Consider the following 18,164-nt stretch of genomic DNA (forward strand, 5'->3'; position numbering starts at 1 on the left):
CTCAAGGTTTATATCAAATCCAATATTGAATAACCCTGTGTGGCCAGCATAACAACAAGCATAAAGGGCTGCCAAGGTCATCATCAAGTCCTTTTAATGCAATAGACTGTGTTTTACCGACCCTCATGTTTTTCCTAGAGTTTGGAATTGCTAAGAATTGAAATGCAACATGACAACATACTAACCTCTCTTTGCTATTCGGTAATAAAGAATCAATCAAACATAGCTGAGAAGGCAAAAGTTAGGAGAATTCAGCAGTCATTTTAACACTCTGATAATAGCCATGACCTAATAGCAACTGATATTACCATAATAAAAAAGAAAACACACACACACACAGACACACACAGGGGATATAGGTTCATCTTTTACTATGGCTACAATTTCAGATAATTTCCTAGACACACTCCTATTAAATGTTTCATCAATGTTTGAGCACAAATTAACTTTTTTAGTGGGTAAAGGTCCACTAACCTGAACTTCGGGAGATGTGGTGTCTTGAGACAAGGAATGTAGAACTGATACACAAGAGGCTAAGTGCAGAGAGGAGCTGAGCCCTCCAAGATATCTGTACAAAGAACCCAGGGCTAGAGAGTGACTAGTTCTGGTCACCACATCTCTAGCAACTTTTAATCTGGAGAAGCAGAAAAAAGCAAAAAGTAGATAAAACCTAGCCTAATGGGATTTTATTTGGTAAATTAAAACATTATGTTAATATGTTGAAGTTTTTAAAACAATGCACAGTAGGTGGTGGCATCCTAAAATACTTTTAATAAAATCTGACTACCACACAATATAATGGGAAATCTGACTTGACAACACTGTTGTAGCTTTATCCCAAAGCACCAAAATATTAAACAATTTGTGCAATTTATGACATGACAATCTGTGTGTTGGTGTAGTTAATTTTTGTTTTCTTTAAATCACATGGGAAGTAAACAAATTTTTTTAATTAAAATTAAAAATAATTGAGCATGAGGTATGTTTTAAGTATTATTTTTGTTATATTCTGTAAACATTTGAAAATCATTGTGGAGAAGAGGGGAACATTTATTTTATTACCACCATAATAATAAAGCTTATAGGAGATTGTAGTGATTATGATTATATATACTTAAACACAATATTAGATCCTACTACGAAGTATAAATATAATGTTCACATACTTTTCAAAACTTGCATGTGCTAATCCTGAAGTATAAGCAGGTTCAGCTACTACATGGGAAAGCCTAGCCATGCATTCCACAGCTGCACACCGCAGTCCCGGGCTGCTGCTCTCCAGGGCCCCTACAATTAAGCTCAGGCATTGTTTTGGAGCTTCTTCTGGCCCTAATTTCACGTGATCTGAGGCCAGATGCTGCAGAAAAAAATAAGAAATAAAAAGAACAATGATTAGTTCCCATGTGTCCTGTAGAGCAGTAGTCACCAACCTTTTGGTTGTTATGGACCACTAATTTTACAGACTCTGGACCACGCATGTGTGGGGAGACGTGTGTCACTCAAAGAAGAAGACACTGCACCCAGAGTGACGTCATGATGCCAGAACCAGCCCATTCTCCCATCGCAGGTCTGAGCCTGGGATGGGAGAGTGGGTGGGTTGTGTCCAGAGACACAACCTGCCCACTGCCCTGAGCCTGCGATCTGTACGGGGGACATGGTCTGCGGCTCAGGCCAGTGCGCCCCACCCAGCACCGGCCAGAACCGCCGACCACCAAAGTTTACTCACAGACCACTAGTTGGCGACTGCTGCTGTAGAGGAGACAATGGGAATTATTTAAGAGCTGCTTGCCAATATTGTATCCTAATGTATAGTGACTGTCATGACAAAGTAGGGGGCTGCTTTTTCTGAGCTCTCCTTTGTGAATATTGGTTCCCTGGCCTTTTTGCTGATGCTTTATCTTCAAGGGTTTCAAAATCCCTACCTGAGACAAGCGGGACTACCCTAGATACCTTCCTAACATTCATTTACTTCTCAGCATTTGCAGTTTTTACAGATGCTAAAGTAACTTAGGATGGCTATAATAGTTTAGCTAACCACATTCTACTTGTAACAAGCTGCATTGGCACTACTAAAGAGTGTGCAAATCTTCTGTGCACTTAATAGGCCACATACTTACGTCATGACAGAATCTCTTGACCCTGTCAACATAGGGTTTGCTGCAAAAAAAAAAAGCTTATGCATCTTTACACCCTAGCTACTGGAAGTATCCTATACAACCAAGTATGTAGAAAACTTACTCCCACTTGGGCCTCCAGAGATTTGTATATCATATAAACGCATGAGAGAACTGCAGTGCTGCCAGTAGGAGAACTTATCATAAAGTCTAATAACTGTGATGGCTGGAGAGGAAAGGGAATTTTTTTAAAACATACCCCATTTAGTAAAAAGGCCTTGTATTGACAGGGTCAATTTAATGATTAGTTCTAGAGAAAGGTACTGTGTAGGCAATGCCTGAAGCAGGAAACTGTAAAATTAAATGATACCTTTGCCTGGTAACACAAGTAGATTACTGCAAGCTTACAAAGCAGCTTAGGTTTCTTTTTCAGCAGGTAAGTTACACCAAAAGGCCCTTAGCGGTTTTTAAAAACAAAGCATTTACCTCAATTAGTAAATATTAGTAATATTTTATATATTTTTTTTATTGTGAGTGTCATATACAGTAACAGTTATTTCTGTACATCTTTCTGCTTCTCAGTGTGCATTAGAAGCTGTAGCATTCTTTTTGTGTTATGCCAATGTTATTTTGTTTTGAAAATTTTGAAGAAAAAAAAAAAAAAGAAGCTGTAGGAAGTCAGATACATAGATGGACATTCGCCATCTAGAACTCTCAACCCCAGGGCTTCCATATGAAAAGTTTATAATATATCTAAATTGTTAAAAATGAAATAAATACGATTGTTTATCCAATTCACTAAGCAGCTGAATTACCAGACTAGGCAAATATATAACTCTGGCAATATTTATACCCTTGCCATTAATGAACACAAATACCTACTCTGAGGAAGCTGCAAAGTGCTGTAAGAGCTGATAGCTGGATGCTCTGCTGACGAGAACCCTTGGTTTGCTTGATGGAATCCACCAACTGCTCCAATATCTGAACTCTACAGAAGACAATGAAGAAATAGATAACAATTTATGTTTTTACACAGAAGATATTAGATGTGCAACATTTTATACTTATATTTGTAATGAGCGATACATCCCCCCTACCTCTGCGACTCTGGCATATTTGAAAGCAAAATGCCAAAGAGTGAAGCTGCATCTTGAATGACTGTGAAGACTGGAGGCAGAGAGGCTGGCACTGACTCTCCTTCGGAGGGCCTCTGATAAATGGCATGAGGATCATACTCCAGACTACCACCTGCAATCCCACTGGTGAGGAGAAGCTGGATGGAAAAGGACCATTAAAAAGGTTATATTATCAAGGAAGAAAGGGGGGCAATATGCAATGTGGCCTGTGTTGAAGGGCAGAAATAAAACCAGCAAGCTTTCTGTGCCAATAAACTCCTGAGATGTAAACCCAACTCTTTTCCTAAAGACAGGAAAAATAGAGGAGGAGACCCCACCTATGATATGAACGATGTAGTAGCCAACCCCGTAATAAGTCAAAATATGAAAAAAGTAGAAAAGAAAGTTTTTTTGGCTACAAATTGAAGTTTATTAGTGTAGGGATATACCTTGCTTCCTAAATAGAAAATCATCTGACTAAGTGTTGCAACAGAAGTACACAAAGCTCAAAAATCTCAAGCCCGACGCGTTTCGCCAGAAGGCTTTATCAGGGGACTATACTTTACTGTACAGATGCTTTGACTCTTCTTGCACATGCCCTGTTGAAGCCTTCTGGCGAAACACGTCGGGCTTGGGATTTTTGAGCTTTGTGTACTTCTGTTGCAACACATAGTCAGACGATTTTCTATTTAGGAAGCAAGGCATATCCCTACCAAGATAAAACAGAGGGATGCCTTTATAGTCCAATTATAATTTTACCATGTTTGCTTTCCTTATGCTGATTTATTGAAATGTGTGTCACTCACTTTTTGAAAAATACACTTTAATTTTTTGCCTAAAAAAAAAAATGGTTTTTTTCCAATTTTTTTCATTCTTTTCCCATAGATTTAGACATCCAATTATGCTTTGTAAGATTATCAAGGAGACAGTGCAAAATTAATTTTCTCTTCATCTGTGCATATGTAATATCTTGTTTTGAACGCTATTCTTTTTTTTTTTTTTAAATTTAACTAAAGACATAAAAGATTCACATTACCAAGCAAGTAATAAACAACAGGAGTTATGTAAATTCACCTGCTCTTCTACAGCTCTATGACTGTTTTCCTTCACTGATGGTCCCAAGAGCACCAAGTCATCAGGGTGACAAAGTGAGGGCAGCAGAAATGCAGCTCCGCTAGGTGTGTAGTCAGGGGATGACAGGTCAGCAACCAATTCTTTCATAACAGCACACATACTTCCTGTTGACAACACAGAACAATTAATCAGAAGTAAAGACTGACTAGTACAATTGGATCTGTATATAATTTTGTTAACAAATAGCACCAAGATATAATCTTGTCTACAATGATATCCTGTTGGACAGTACCTTCATATGTTTTGGGAGGCAGTAGTTTGAGTAGCTGGTACAGTCTTTGTCTGTATAAGACAGAACAAGCCTTCAAGGGGTTTCCATAAAGCTTCTGTAAGCTTGGTAGTCTAAGAAGTAGAAAATGTATGGAATTATGTCAGATGGTTTAAACAAAACCATAAAATAGGAAAAGACAAGCAATTTTAATATAAAGTCCTATGTAGAAACGGTTTAGAGCAGGGGTGCCCAACAGGTGGATCGCAATCTACCGGTAGATCGCAAAGGCAACGCGAGTAGATTGTGAGGCCCTGCCTTTCAAAATAAATTCTACCACACAGTCCAAGTTTTTATTGTTGGTAGATCATTTTGACTTGGTCATTTTAAAAGTAGTTTGCAAACCAAAAAAGTGTGGGCACCCCTGGATTAGAGCAACAATGTTTTACAGATGCAGTTCACTTAAAAACTTCCTGAGCATCTGCAGATTACTGGTACAGAAAGATGCAAATATTTTTAGCACCACCTAATGGTAAAATCTGGTACTGTAAAACAGTTTTAACCTGAGAGTTTGTTGTATATGGGAAAAAAAACATGATTTGTCTCATTATAGCTAATACATGACAGTATATAAATGGTTTGTAACACATGCAGTATGGGGCATATTTATAAAGCAGTAACATCAACCAAACTTTCATTGTAGGTGATTTTTTTTTTAATATACAGTTCATTAATTGCCATCTGTAGATGCTTATAGTGATTTTCTAAAAATATTTTATTTACAATATGTATAACTAATATTCTGCCAGCAAGTAAAGATTTGTGCTCCTTTTTAAATGTTTTTCCCTTTGTCTCCCTATAGGAAGGCTAAAAATTAGATTTCCAAAAAAGAACTAATTAGGTATGAACAGTTCCTATAAAGAATCTTTCATTGTTTTATGTAATAAACTTTAAAATATTTTATCACCTAAACTACTTGCTAAAGATGAGCAGCTTAACCTTTCTAGTCCTTTTTTAAGGTTCTGATATTTTGGTAACACCTGTAAAAAGTAGACATGGATTGTAACAAATACTGAACAAGGTTTGTATGTTTTATGTTGACATGCTTTCCTGGTACAAAAATCGCTTGCCAAGTATGTGATATACTTTACCAAACGAAATCCCACACATTAATATAAAATAATTTCTAGCAGATATATTATAAAGCATAAGCAAGCTGGATACAACTATACCTTGCATCATCCACTAGGTTTTTTTGATAATCCTAGGATAATGGAACACTTACCGGGTCAATAATGTCACTGCACAGGGAAGGGGAGGAAGAAGTCTCTGTAGAACATCTTCAGTCATCAGTTCACCACAATGCAATATAAAGCTCTGCAAAGCTGTAAGGTGAAAGTAGCACAACATAAATGAAATGTACATTATCAATAATAAACACCTGGGGGTTTCGCCAACAAAGGCAAAGAGAGCTTACATCCAGTCTTTGAAAACACAAATAGAACTTAATAATGAGTAATTTAGCATTTAATGCATATATTATTGCAAGCATTTTTAGTACATGAACTTGACAGCCTCCTAAAATCTACTCTACTGTACATTAGAGGTCAGACTGGTAAAGGCTGAAGCACCTCGAGGAGCTAACTAGCTGAGCTACACTACTTATGTGAAGAAAAACAAGCTAACAGTTGATCAGAGCAAGAGAAGATATGCAAATCTGTCCGTTCCTTCACTTTGCAATGTCCATCGGCTGGAGGAGGGAAAAGATCAGTGCTATTCTGCTAGATAGGGCTTTGATATGTTCCATTCGGTTGAAAGTTCAGACTCACCACTCATAGCCCCAGCTCTTCCTTCCAAAGTTACTTGCCAAGTGAAGGCATCTCCCCGACTTTGCTCTGTATCCAAGTCTTTGGGGCTTTCTGGAAAAACACTCCGCCAAAGAAGTAATATCCGGCCTAAATGGGGGTGCACTGTTGAAGGACCTACAACATTTGTTAAAATACAGTAATTTTTAAACTTTCAAACTAGACTTGAACATAAATCAAATATTTCTAAAAGAATGAACAAATAATGCCATGCCTTTTGCCAGGATCAAAAGCCACAGGAACATACAGAAAATATAGGTGTAAAACGTCTCATCACTACATTTAATACCTAATTTACAGCTGTTTTTGCATCTGATCTGAAGCCGAGCAGTATGTTCTAATAATTTTTATATTACATTGCATGTCATTACTTACAAATCATGTAGAAGGATGTAAAATTCAAGAACCGAAATTATGATCTAAAAGTAAAGCCTTCCATACTGATTACTGACCTGATAATAGTACAAACTGATAGTTACTGCAACAACGAGCACCAGGTTTCTCTGTCTTCCATTCTGATCAACATGCCAATATATATTTTTAATTCAAACCTGTTTTTATTAAATATCTTGTTCTAGAGTCTGTGAGGTCATCAACAACCCTCAGAACTCATCTACTCAATGCATATGTATTTTAGGGGCTCCCTGACATGAAAGTTATTTCAGGGGTTCCCCCATTTTAAAAAGATCACCAGTCCAAAGTGTCACTAATAAAATAAGCAGAGAGCTACATATCCTTAATGTCTGTGGCTACAACGTCTGTGTGAAAAAACTATTTAAGGGGATTGTTACTTTAGATCGCCTTTATTAAAGTTTTCGCAACAGAACTGACCATTTTTTAATTTGCATATAACAACAGATTCTCACCCAGAGTCATGAGGGATGCAATAAGAAGCCACCCAGCATGTACTCTATGTACAGAGAGGCGACTGTTCTGGCTTGCGGAGCACAATAGGTCTTCTGCCAGGCTCAGGATTACCTGCAATAGAGAAATAAGTTAAAACGCAGATGACCACCATCTAACAACCCTGGCCTTTACTACAATGCCGGATCATAATAAACTACTTCAGGACTATATTTTCTTACAAGCTGCAAACATGTACTTTGATTTTATTTAGGGACACATTTCAAAATATGTAATGCAAGCAAGAGTGTTTAGATAAATAATGTGACCTATTACACTTCTTGTGCTACTGCAAAACAACAGCTACAATAAAAAATAAACACAAATGTCTAATGAATGTAATTAAAATCTGTGAAAGATACCCAAAACTAAAGAACAGAAAGGAAGCAGTGGTATGGGCCAAAGTAATCAAGTGATAAAGTTACTACTTTACTTTCTGACCAGAACTTCCTTATCACTACAGGGAATGACACTCGGAATGTTTTAGGAAACATGCAAAATGACAACAGCATGCCACTGAGGAATACAGAGCAGGCAAATGGATTCAAATATACTACATGCAAGTTCAGAACAAGTGTAGTTAGTAAATGAGATTCTAGGTGAAGATCATTACTGAGCAGGATTCTTACCTTGCCTTTTCCGTGTGGCACACCAAGTGGGCACAGTCTAACAGAACCAAGCAGTCCAGCTGCTACAAGGCTATACCCACTCACTGCTTCGGAAGAGGATTTAAGAGCTATCAGACGTTCAGCACATCGATCTAAGAGAGGAGCTGCTAAAGAAGGCATAGACACTACCAGACAGCGAAGGCACCAAGCGGAGGATAAGCGGGCACTTAGGCTAGGGTGGAGAGCTACTGAAATCACAGTGTCCAGGACCCCTATAAGACAGAGGTAAAGCAGCATAAGGAAATGTGTTAGTCTAGTTAATCCCATCTTTGAACAGACATGGTAACTAGCCCCACTGCAGATACATATAGATTACCAGCACTGGAGTCACGCAGCAAGGGGGAGGCTGTAGTACCCAATCCTAAAATAAGATCCCCAAGCTCTTGCAGGGCACACACCAACACATGCTGACTGGCAGGGATATCAGTGGTACAGAAACGAGTCTCCTGATTACTGTCACTTAACACAAGATCTAGTAAGCAGAAAAAAAATCTGTAAGCAAACACCTATTAAAAAGAAAAACTGTTAACACTTTTTACAAAAACAAACAAAAAAACAAACAAACAATGTTATCACCTTGCAAAGTATGTTATTGGAACAAACTGAAGCAGTTTAAAAAAAACAATTAAATCAATAATTACCTTACATTAAAAATGAAACACCTCCAGATTTCCTAACGCCACATAGCAGATACCAATAGGTATGTTCTTTCAAGATGCCTGCATTGCAGGTCTATCCTCTGAACCAGCACTCCCCCCCGGAGGTTGCTAGGGGAGAAATTTGTGCCTCTCAAAAGTGGCATCATGGATCTTTTAGGCTATCTATGTAGCTGACGGCCCAAGCAATCAAGATGGCCAAAAATCAAAACAAAGAAGAAAGAAGCAGACGGCAGCACCCTGAGACGGACCAGGGACAGGTGATTGTATATAAAAAAAACTGCAACCATGCAAGTAAAGTATTTTATTGCAGAATGGGCAGGCATGTAAGGACTTGCCTGATTGCCCTGGGTTTTAAACCTAGGTCTTTATAAGGAAGAACCGTAAATAAAAACAAAAACTCCATTAAAAAAAAAAAAAGTAATTTGTCAACAGAGACCACTATTAAGTACAGTGTGAGGGTACCACCACTTCAATTAGGCTGAAAGTGAATTTTGTGTTTTGGAGGAAAGGAATTATGTTAAAAGGAAACCATTTTCAAGAGGAAATGTCTGTATGCACTACTGGTGAATGTCACACTGTCGTGGAAGCCCCAAAGTCTTAAGTAGGAAAATCATTGGTGACACCACACAAAAGTATACACACCAGAGACTATTTGGAAATTATATCTCACTGTCCAATCATAATACATTAAAAAAAAAAATTCTAGTAGACCAATAAATGAGTCTTCTACTAATAACCAGAAGAGATGCAGAGAAACCTTAAATTAACTTGTATGAGTAAAATGAAGCACTATGACTAACTCCTTAAGCAGGTAATGTTAAGGCTTTCACATACCAACAGACTTCATTAGTTTCTTCACAACCTCACAGATCTCTCGAGCTGCTTCTAGCTGAGCCTTTTCACCCAGCAATTCCCCAAGTGTAGATCTTAGAATGTAAGATATACAACGTCTCGCACAACAAGCTTCCACTGGGCTTTGAGTTGCTTTTTGATGGGACACCAGCTCTAACACATGCGACAAGACCAATGGGACATTTCCAGAAAGCCAATGTCCTCCTAGTGTGCTGATGAAGACAATGTAAGCCTGTGTAAGCAAGAACAGCAAAAAGCATGTAAAAAAAAAAAAAAAAATCAGATCTTCAGAAAAAAAGGTAAAGATAAAATAGATAGATAAAATCTTCCAGCTCACCAGAAAAAGTTCTACTTGACATATTATAAAGAAGAGCACTGATATAAATGGCATTTGGGTGAACAGTTACCATTAATAGCAAAGGTATTCTTTGATTGTTGATTATTACATTTAATTAAAAAGCAAATATGTAAAAGTAAAACATTCTGTGCACTATCAATATTATCCAATCTGCTAAAGTCAAACATTTAGGGATCTATTTATAAAGCAGTCAATCTGACATTCCTTGAAACATTTTCTTGGGGAGAATTAGTTACTGCTATTTAATTCACATGGACCTGGAGGATTCCCAACCAGAAAATAATTCAGGTAATGGCAGAATTATTGCATTATTAATAGAACCCTTTATTTTGATTTATTTTTATGAAATCCATAAAAAAAAAAAAAAAAATGCACACTTTTATTACTCTGATCAGTATAGGTTTATTTACAGCTAAGTACACACTTCCAATGGTTCTGGCCCGATAATCGGCTCAGGGCCAATATCGGACAAGAATCTGGCGTGTGTACAGCGCCCGTCATTCATTGTCTGAACGACCGTCCTGGAGGATCCACGGACCATGTAGAACGAACGATTGTAATGCAAAGGAAGGGGAGAGAGGGCGCAGCAGGTGCCGCTTCGTCATTTTCCCCCTTACCTCCCCATACAGCAGAATGGTGCTGTATGTACAACACTCGTTCATGCATGGTACAGTCATTTGTCCTTGGAAAGGATCGTGAAAGATCCTTTCCAACAACAATAATTGCACTTGTGTATGCAGCTTTACTGTAGATAACAAGGTAATACCTTTGTTTCTATAACTTGTTATTTTGTTTTAAAATAAATAAATGTCACTAAAATTTTGATTTTAGTAGAAAACACTGCAAAGTTATTTACAAATAACATAAAAGGTTTTCTTTCTTGCAAACAACAGAACAGAAAACAAACAACTGATCAAAAAAAAAAAATCTAACAACCAAAAAACGATTAATGGTCAGAAAAACTGAAACAAAACACAAACCCAAAAAAAAAAAAATAAAAAAAAAATCAGTAGGAAATTAATATCTAATTGGAAACGGAGGTGTTAAAGTTGTTAGGATAAAGGATAAAACTTAATGATGTGTTAAAAAAAGATGGAGGTTACTGCTTCCTCAAGCCTCTGAATTCTAACATCTCATTCACAGCAGCCAGAGGACAATAAATCAGGGTTGCAGTGAGCTATTCACCTGCTGGTAGCCAGGCAGGCTGGAGGAAACACCTATTGCCACAGTAAGTCTGAATTTAGCCCTATAGCTGCAGTATTTACACAGCAGCCTTTGGTCGTTTTGGTAGCCAGGAATTGCCAGCAAATGTGGGGATAACCATGAGGAAAGAAAATGGACTTTTAATAAAGTTGTTCTCTACAAAGAACATACCTGAGTTGCTCCCAGGCGCACATGGCGAGTTGTGCTGCTATTTCCTCCTAGCATGTCTCCCCCACCTCTAAGAAAGCCAGAATTCCCTCGAAGGAATCCAGTAGAAAGCAGACTAAGAGCCTCTTGTAGTGACAGTTTACGCACACTTTGCCTTGAGGGAGCTTATTAGAGGGGGAAAAAAAACGAAAAAACACCACTTTATAAAACACTGATCATAACTTATGTGCAACCTAATCATTTTGATTTCATACACCACAGAGTATCAAACAACTCAGTTTTGTAAATTGTATGGCAATGTATTTGCTTGTAATCTTAACAAAATGCGACAGGGCAACAATGCAGGAGTACAAATAACTTGACTGCATAACCAAAAAAGTTGGAACAAGGACCTAAATGGCAGAATAATTTACTGGGCAATAACAGCTTCAGGTTTAAAATAAATGGCCACAAATAAGTTTGATTTAAATAAGTTTGATTCCCTTTCAGTAAACTCCTCAAGTTCCCAGATATTATACATTAGACATTATATAGCAATCAAGAAACACTGCAGCTTCTAAATGTATTTAATACATTTTTAAAAAAAATTGTGCAAAATTGAAATTAAAACAACAATGATTTAAATGTTGTTTAAGGCCAACATTTATTTGAAAACAGAAACATATCTATTGTTCCTTTTTCTAAAGCTTTGCTGCCCCCAGCATAAAAGCCCTTGCTACTCGAGAACAATGGGTTCTGTCTAGAAGAGGTCTCTGTACAGCAGCATAAAACTCCCATGCTTTGTTACAACTACAGTGCTGCAATCGCAAATGACAAAATAGTGTTGGATTACTAAGGAGGGAGTACAAAGCTGCATCATCCAGATTTCATAGTCTTCTCTGGTGGACATAAGTGGGCTAAAGAACCTTATTGGTAGCGAACAAAAACAAATCAGGCTTTAAGATGGAGTAATACCACCCAAATACCACTCAAGTAATTATACCACCCAAAACAAAACTCCAGCCTGTCCTCCAAGACCCAGTTATATCACACTGGTTGTCACCACGTTACCTTAGTCTGATACAGTCCAAGTAAAAATACGTGGGTAACACAAAGGTTCACTTTAACACTGATACAAAAGTGTGAAAATGAAAAACTATTTTTACTTACATGTTCCCTGCACTGCCCTTGCCAGAACTTTCCCTAACAATCGTGAGACTGCTAGGCGGACATCATAACTACTTCCTTCAAAGGCTTTGAAGCACAGGGATACTAAACTTTCCAGGTCAGACGTCCACATGAAAGAGGCTTCATTTTGAAGTGCTAGGAGGCACTGTAGATGGAAAAAAAACACCATACACTGAATTTATGTGAGCAAGCTAAAGTTCTTGAATTTACACTGAAAATCTTGAAAGATAATTAAAATGCATGCCAACATAATTAAAATAATTAAAAGTATTACTGCTTTAAGTAATGTAGATTTATCAAATCATTTTCCAAGTAACCAGACTTAAAAGGCGGACATAGGATGGTGACAATCTCTTAATTTCACTGTAAGTTACAGGGAAAGCCTAAAAGACATTAAAAAGTACCCCACCAACATCCTGCTGCTTATATGATTATGTACCTGTGCGGTAGCACAGCGCACGGACATTGAACGATCCGTCAGACATGAACGGGCTGCCTTGTAGATGTCACGATGGCAAGATGCAGCAGAGGGTCCAAGACCTGCCACTATGCTTTCCAGACTCATCATAATCTCAGAGCGGCCCTGAGACTGTGAAAACAAGAAAAAATAACAAAAAAGCACACACATTAGGAGTATTAAAAAAAAAATAAAAAAATAAAAAAAACTTTTAAAATCTTATTTTATTAATCCAGGATTATAAAAATGTGAATTTCTTGACATGAGCAATGAGAAGGTTTCACACACATCTAAAGGTATTTAGAACTGGGTTTTTGCAACAATATGAACACCCACTGTAAATCTACTTAGGATGCTAGATTTTCATCACACAAAAAGAATTATCAGGATCTTCTCATCTTCTCTAGTATTTGTATAGCTGTGCCCTCAACTCACTTGTTGATTCAGCAGGACAAGATCACTGTATGATGACAAATGAACGACCGCTGCGGTTTCCTATAGGGAGAATGTGATCTGGCCGCTTTTTTTAATCACTAATAGGTTATCATTTCCAACTCATGCAACTGGCCCACTAGTTTCCCAACCCTATTTTTAAAACTCCACACCAACTCTTACTTTGAAGTTCTGCATGCTAGGCAACTGAAGTGTAATAAAAGTATTATAGCTTAGCAAATATTATATTTTTTATTTCAATTAAATATACAAAATTTGTAATGTAGTATCCCTTTGAATTATTATTATTGTTCTGAATGAAAAGATGAATAGGGGGTCAGTAAATCTTGCAGAATGTTTACTTTTCTAAGCCAGAAGCTTTGGTTTGAGGGGCCAGGTTTCCTATCTGCTGAAAGGGTTAATTAATTTTCTTCAAAAAATAAAACAAAAGTTTATTTAAAAACATATGTCCAAGTTCTTTGACAATTATATCTGTGGCTGCCTTTTTTTAAATTAATCACCTCAATAAAGAAGAGTAGGAGAAAATGTGAGGTTTTAGAGATTTGATGACCAGTAGAGAATATAAGACATTATTTATTACTGGTATATTTTTGACAATATATTACAGAGCATTAAATAAGCCACACCGATGACAAATGATGACATAGGGGAACAAATGGAAACTGCCTAATTGAGATTACAATATATGAGGTGATAGAGTCTTGTAGACAAAAGTAGCAGAAATAAAACAGTGGGTAATTAATGATTCACATAAACAATTAGGTTTTAAATAAATTATCATATATATCATAGGGGCATAACTTGCTATAAGCTTTAGCCAACATAAATATATTCTTTGTACATTTTTTTCATGTTTAATGAAAACTGGGGTCAACAATTACAAGCTGACTAAAATATTCTATGGCTGTTCTGTTACTGTTTATTGATTTATGACTTTTCTGATAAAATTAATACTTTTTTTTTTAACAGAATATAAGGTCGATTATGAAATTTAGAAAAAGTTCCATAATGTGTTCTTTATATGAACAAGTATAGATAAGGTATGTGGATACCAGTATTACAATACATATTGTTCCACAATAATCCAAGAACTTGTGACCATCTTAAATCAAAGCTGTCCAACTCCAGTCCTCAAAGGCCGTGATTTGCACACATTTTTAGTGTCACTAAAGTTTGATTAAAAAAGTCAAAAATGATTGTTTATATGAAAATCTTGGAATCGGAATCCCTTCTTAAAATCAGGTCCTCATCTTTCAACTATCTCATGTCATTCTCGCAGTCTCTGACAATATCTTTTAATCTGACAATTCTTCTAATCACACCTTTTACCATTACCTCTGCATTACGTAGAACTTTCAGCAGGTTAGCAACTGTGTCACTAAATGTGCTTCCCAGAAGACGACCCAACTTCTGATACAAAGTTCCAAGACAGGCAACTGCAGCTCTGAATGATAGAAAAAGCAAAAAAAAGAAGATAAAGCAAAGAAAAAAAAAGTCTCAAATTTTTGTAATTTTTTATTATCTGGTGGTTGATAAAACATGGCAGGCAAAGCAGAAGGGGCACAAAAGTCAAGTTTTAGGGTACCTCTAGAGCAAAAGATAAAGAAAAATAAAAAAAGCACCAAGACAATAAACATATACGTACAACTTGTTGGGAAGGCCACTAGGAGAATCATCCTTGGATCGAATCAGCTCGTTACATCGATCAATTGTCTCATAAGCAGAAAACGTATCTCCGGAACTATAGACCATTGCAAAGTTATGAGCCAAAAGTCGGCGAACTGGAGGTCCAGGTGACCCCATCATTATCATTATCAACTGCTCAACCAACTGCTTCTGATTCTGCTTTACTTCGGCCTAAAGACAAAAAAAAAAAAAAAGTAAACAACACAATATTTAATAGATGTTCTTTAACTCCTCCTGACATTACAAAGATTTTAGTGCTATAAATAAATAAAATAAATATATATATATATATATATATATATATTTAGTTTTGCACTACATACAATAGTTAAGCTCCCATCAGGTTTTTTTTTTTTTTTTAATGTTTGTTTGCAGTAATTGGCTCTCTTTGGGAAGATTTCCCTTTACTCCTTTGCCAGAGAAAGAGCAGGAAGTAAGTAGAGGAGGCATGCTTTTAAGACAAAAAAGCCAACACCTTCTTAGTAATATGGGTAGTCTTTCTTTAGTACTAGGCATATGGCTTTCCTGATATCTTACACTTACTTTTAAGGGGGACACATACCCGTATTAATTTATGCATTTAAGACAGGAAATAAAATATGTAAGGTAGTAGATACATTTCTGGCAGAAGTGTGCCATATCTCTCATTTGCCAACCAAGATAAACCATTCTGCTTTTACTTCCCTCACCTCTCCTACTGCAAACAAGCCAATACGCCCAGAAGATTGTATATGTATATACATCTAGCTAACTTGCAGGAGAGCTGAATGTAATGTAGCCATGGTATTCTTTATACATAAAGCAATATTTTAGTGTGTTTGTGTGTTGAACTGTGCTGCTGTCCTATTCAAAATGAATCTCAATGCACACAAATGGCTTGGAATCTTCCAAGTTCATGTATTTTAAAAGCCGTAATTGATTCCCAAGAAGAAATGTTTGAGGAAATGTCAGATTCAAAGTGGAAGCAAACAAAAAAAAAACCTTTACTTTTGCAGCTCTATTGATCCCTCTGTAGGTTTTCTGACTCGGGTCCCACGTTGTCCCAGAATCCTTGTTCGCTGCAGCGTGGAGGGGGCACCGTCATCTTCTTTGCCCTTCTTCCACCTACATCACCCGATCATGTACTGCACAGTTCGGAGATCAGGTGATGTAGCCTGCCATAGATGGTAAAATCAGGGAGTGCCGATCTCACTGCGCATGCGTGAGCTCAGCTACCTATTGAAAAAGAAAAAGCTCCTCCTGCGCATGCCCAATCTCAGGCATGCACAGAAGGAGTAACCAGAAGCCTCCAAGAATGCGTGAGGGTTGTCTACCCTTTCATGTTCAGTTCCGCTTTAACACCTATCACTGTCAGACCTGTATTTGTACGGACTTCCTTCCAAAGATGGTAAAATGAACATTCAAGTCCTGAAGATTACTTAAAGAGGAAGTAAAGCCAAAAACGCCCCTAAACAAACAAAAAAAATACATTTACCTTCATTTCTGCAGAGAAGTCGATCGGTCTGGAGTTTTCATCCATCAGGTCCCATGTCGTCTCGGCATCCGTCTTCAGGCCAGCCAACTAGGCGCCGCCATCTTCTCCTCTTCTTACGGGTTCTTTTTCCTACGTCATCCGACGCAAGCGCAGAATCAGGTGACGTAGTGCACGTGTGAGACCGGCAATTTATTTCCCTTTTGACGAAAGAGCGCCTTCTGTGCATGCCTGAGATGCTCAGGCATGTGCAGAAGGAGCAGGCAAGAGCCTCCCGGGATGCGTGATGTAGGTATCCTGGGAGGCTCTGTGCTCCCATTCATTGTTGATCGCCTAGGCAATCGAGAATTAAGGGGGTGGTGCAACAACCTTTATTTTATTTTTTTTTTTTTAAAAAAAGGGTGTTGCACTTAAAAAAAACACAAACAAACTGAATTTGTACCATAAATAAAAGGGTTGTTTACCCTTTCATGTAAAGTGAAAATTTTGAGTTTAGGTACACTTTAAGACGACAGAACCTAATATTTTCTAAAAACAGAGACAACATATACCACAATAATATAATTCTCAACTTAAAATAATAATTTAAAAATATTCTCAATATTAAAGATGAGGTTGCACTCAGTAAATAGTTCCCAAACATATCCAGTCCTAAAATTGTGCACCCAGAAAATGGTGAGAAAGTATGCAAAATTATCCCTTAGTGACACTTTAGCCTTTAGACTTTGGAGTTACCAGGGAGATCTGTAAAACTATTGATTTCACTTTGCTAATGTGAGTCACACAGTATTATTCATGTGCGTACACAACCATCTCACATACCTATGTACATTTACATGTGTGCCAGGGGGTAGAGGAGTTTTATTTATTTCACTACGCTGCAATTCAGCGATGTGCAATATGTTGATGCTATAGAAATACTGCCTAATAATAATATTATTAAATTACAATCATTTTTTTACCTGCTTTTCTCTTATAAACTCAATTTTATTGCTATCACAAAGAGGGTTGAACCATTACCATTGCTCTCGAAAAGCCCAGAGCTGGCTCAGTGTTCTCCCCAGGCACACCACCAGGCATTTTTCAATGACCAACCGGATGTGTTTGGGTGGTTACTGAGGAGTTGGGTCACAATACAAGGGCTGCCACCCACCAAAAAAAAAAACTCTGGGTTAACACGGTGGCTGTATAAATTATGCTCCTGGTTGCTTTAAGGTGTTGTAAATGTCAGGGAGCGCTCCCATTGGCTGGCTGTTTTTAGAAAGCGTTGCACATCGGCTCTGCTGGTCACCAGGTAACCAAATTAAACCACGCATTATTTATATTTGTTGGGGCCCATCACTTCCTGTATGGCCACAATACCGATCGGACAAGGTCGAGACATTCATTACTTGCAGGTTCACTTTAAGCCAGTGGTCGCCAACCTTTTGAACTTCACGGACCACTAATTTCATAATTTTAAATCCCGCGGACCATTAATATGAATTTCTATAAAAAGATAAATACATTTGTAAAATAATGATGTTCTTAATGGTGCCTGACGAGGATTGTGGAGGAATTCATTGATCAGCTCACGGTTAAATGAAGTATTACTATTGTTACTACCGTGTTTCCCCGATTTTAAGACATCCCCATTAAATAAGCCACCCCCAATTTTTGAAAAAATAATTAAAATAAGACACT

The 18,164-nt window shown here is 37.4% G+C and overlaps 1 protein-coding gene across 3 annotated transcripts in view; it reads right to left on the reverse strand.

Annotated features, from left to right (window-relative positions):
- HEATR5A (HEAT repeat containing 5A) overlaps positions 1–18,164 on the reverse strand; it is a 45,616-nt gene that overhangs the window by 25,401 nt on the left and 2,051 nt on the right. For all 3 annotated transcript variants that reach the window (XM_072428957.1, XM_072428956.1, XM_072428958.1), the window contains exons 2-18: positions 14,970–15,181; positions 14,660–14,768; positions 12,854–13,003; positions 12,397–12,559; positions 11,251–11,411; positions 9,501–9,750; positions 8,324–8,479; positions 7,969–8,219; positions 7,303–7,414; positions 6,401–6,553; positions 5,857–5,956; positions 4,596–4,705; positions 4,304–4,467; positions 3,212–3,387; positions 2,997–3,102; positions 1,167–1,357; positions 475–634 (exon numbers count right to left, since the gene is read on the reverse strand). In XM_072428957.1, the coding sequence (XP_072285058.1) occupies positions 475–634; positions 1,167–1,357; positions 2,997–3,102; positions 3,212–3,387; positions 4,304–4,467; positions 4,596–4,705; positions 5,857–5,956; positions 6,401–6,553; positions 7,303–7,414; positions 7,969–8,219; positions 8,324–8,479; positions 9,501–9,750; positions 11,251–11,411; positions 12,397–12,559; positions 12,854–13,003; positions 14,660–14,768; positions 14,970–15,181 (2,724 nt within the window). The remainder of the gene's footprint in view (positions 1–474; positions 635–1,166; positions 1,358–2,996; positions 3,103–3,211; positions 3,388–4,303; positions 4,468–4,595; positions 4,706–5,856; positions 5,957–6,400; positions 6,554–7,302; positions 7,415–7,968; positions 8,220–8,323; positions 8,480–9,500; positions 9,751–11,250; positions 11,412–12,396; positions 12,560–12,853; positions 13,004–14,659; positions 14,769–14,969; positions 15,182–18,164) is intronic.

The sequence above is a fragment of the Pyxicephalus adspersus genome, chromosome 12 (genome assembly GCF_032062135.1).
Source record: "Pyxicephalus adspersus chromosome 12, UCB_Pads_2.0, whole genome shotgun sequence".
NCBI lineage: Eukaryota > Metazoa > Chordata > Amphibia > Anura > Pyxicephalidae > Pyxicephalus > Pyxicephalus adspersus.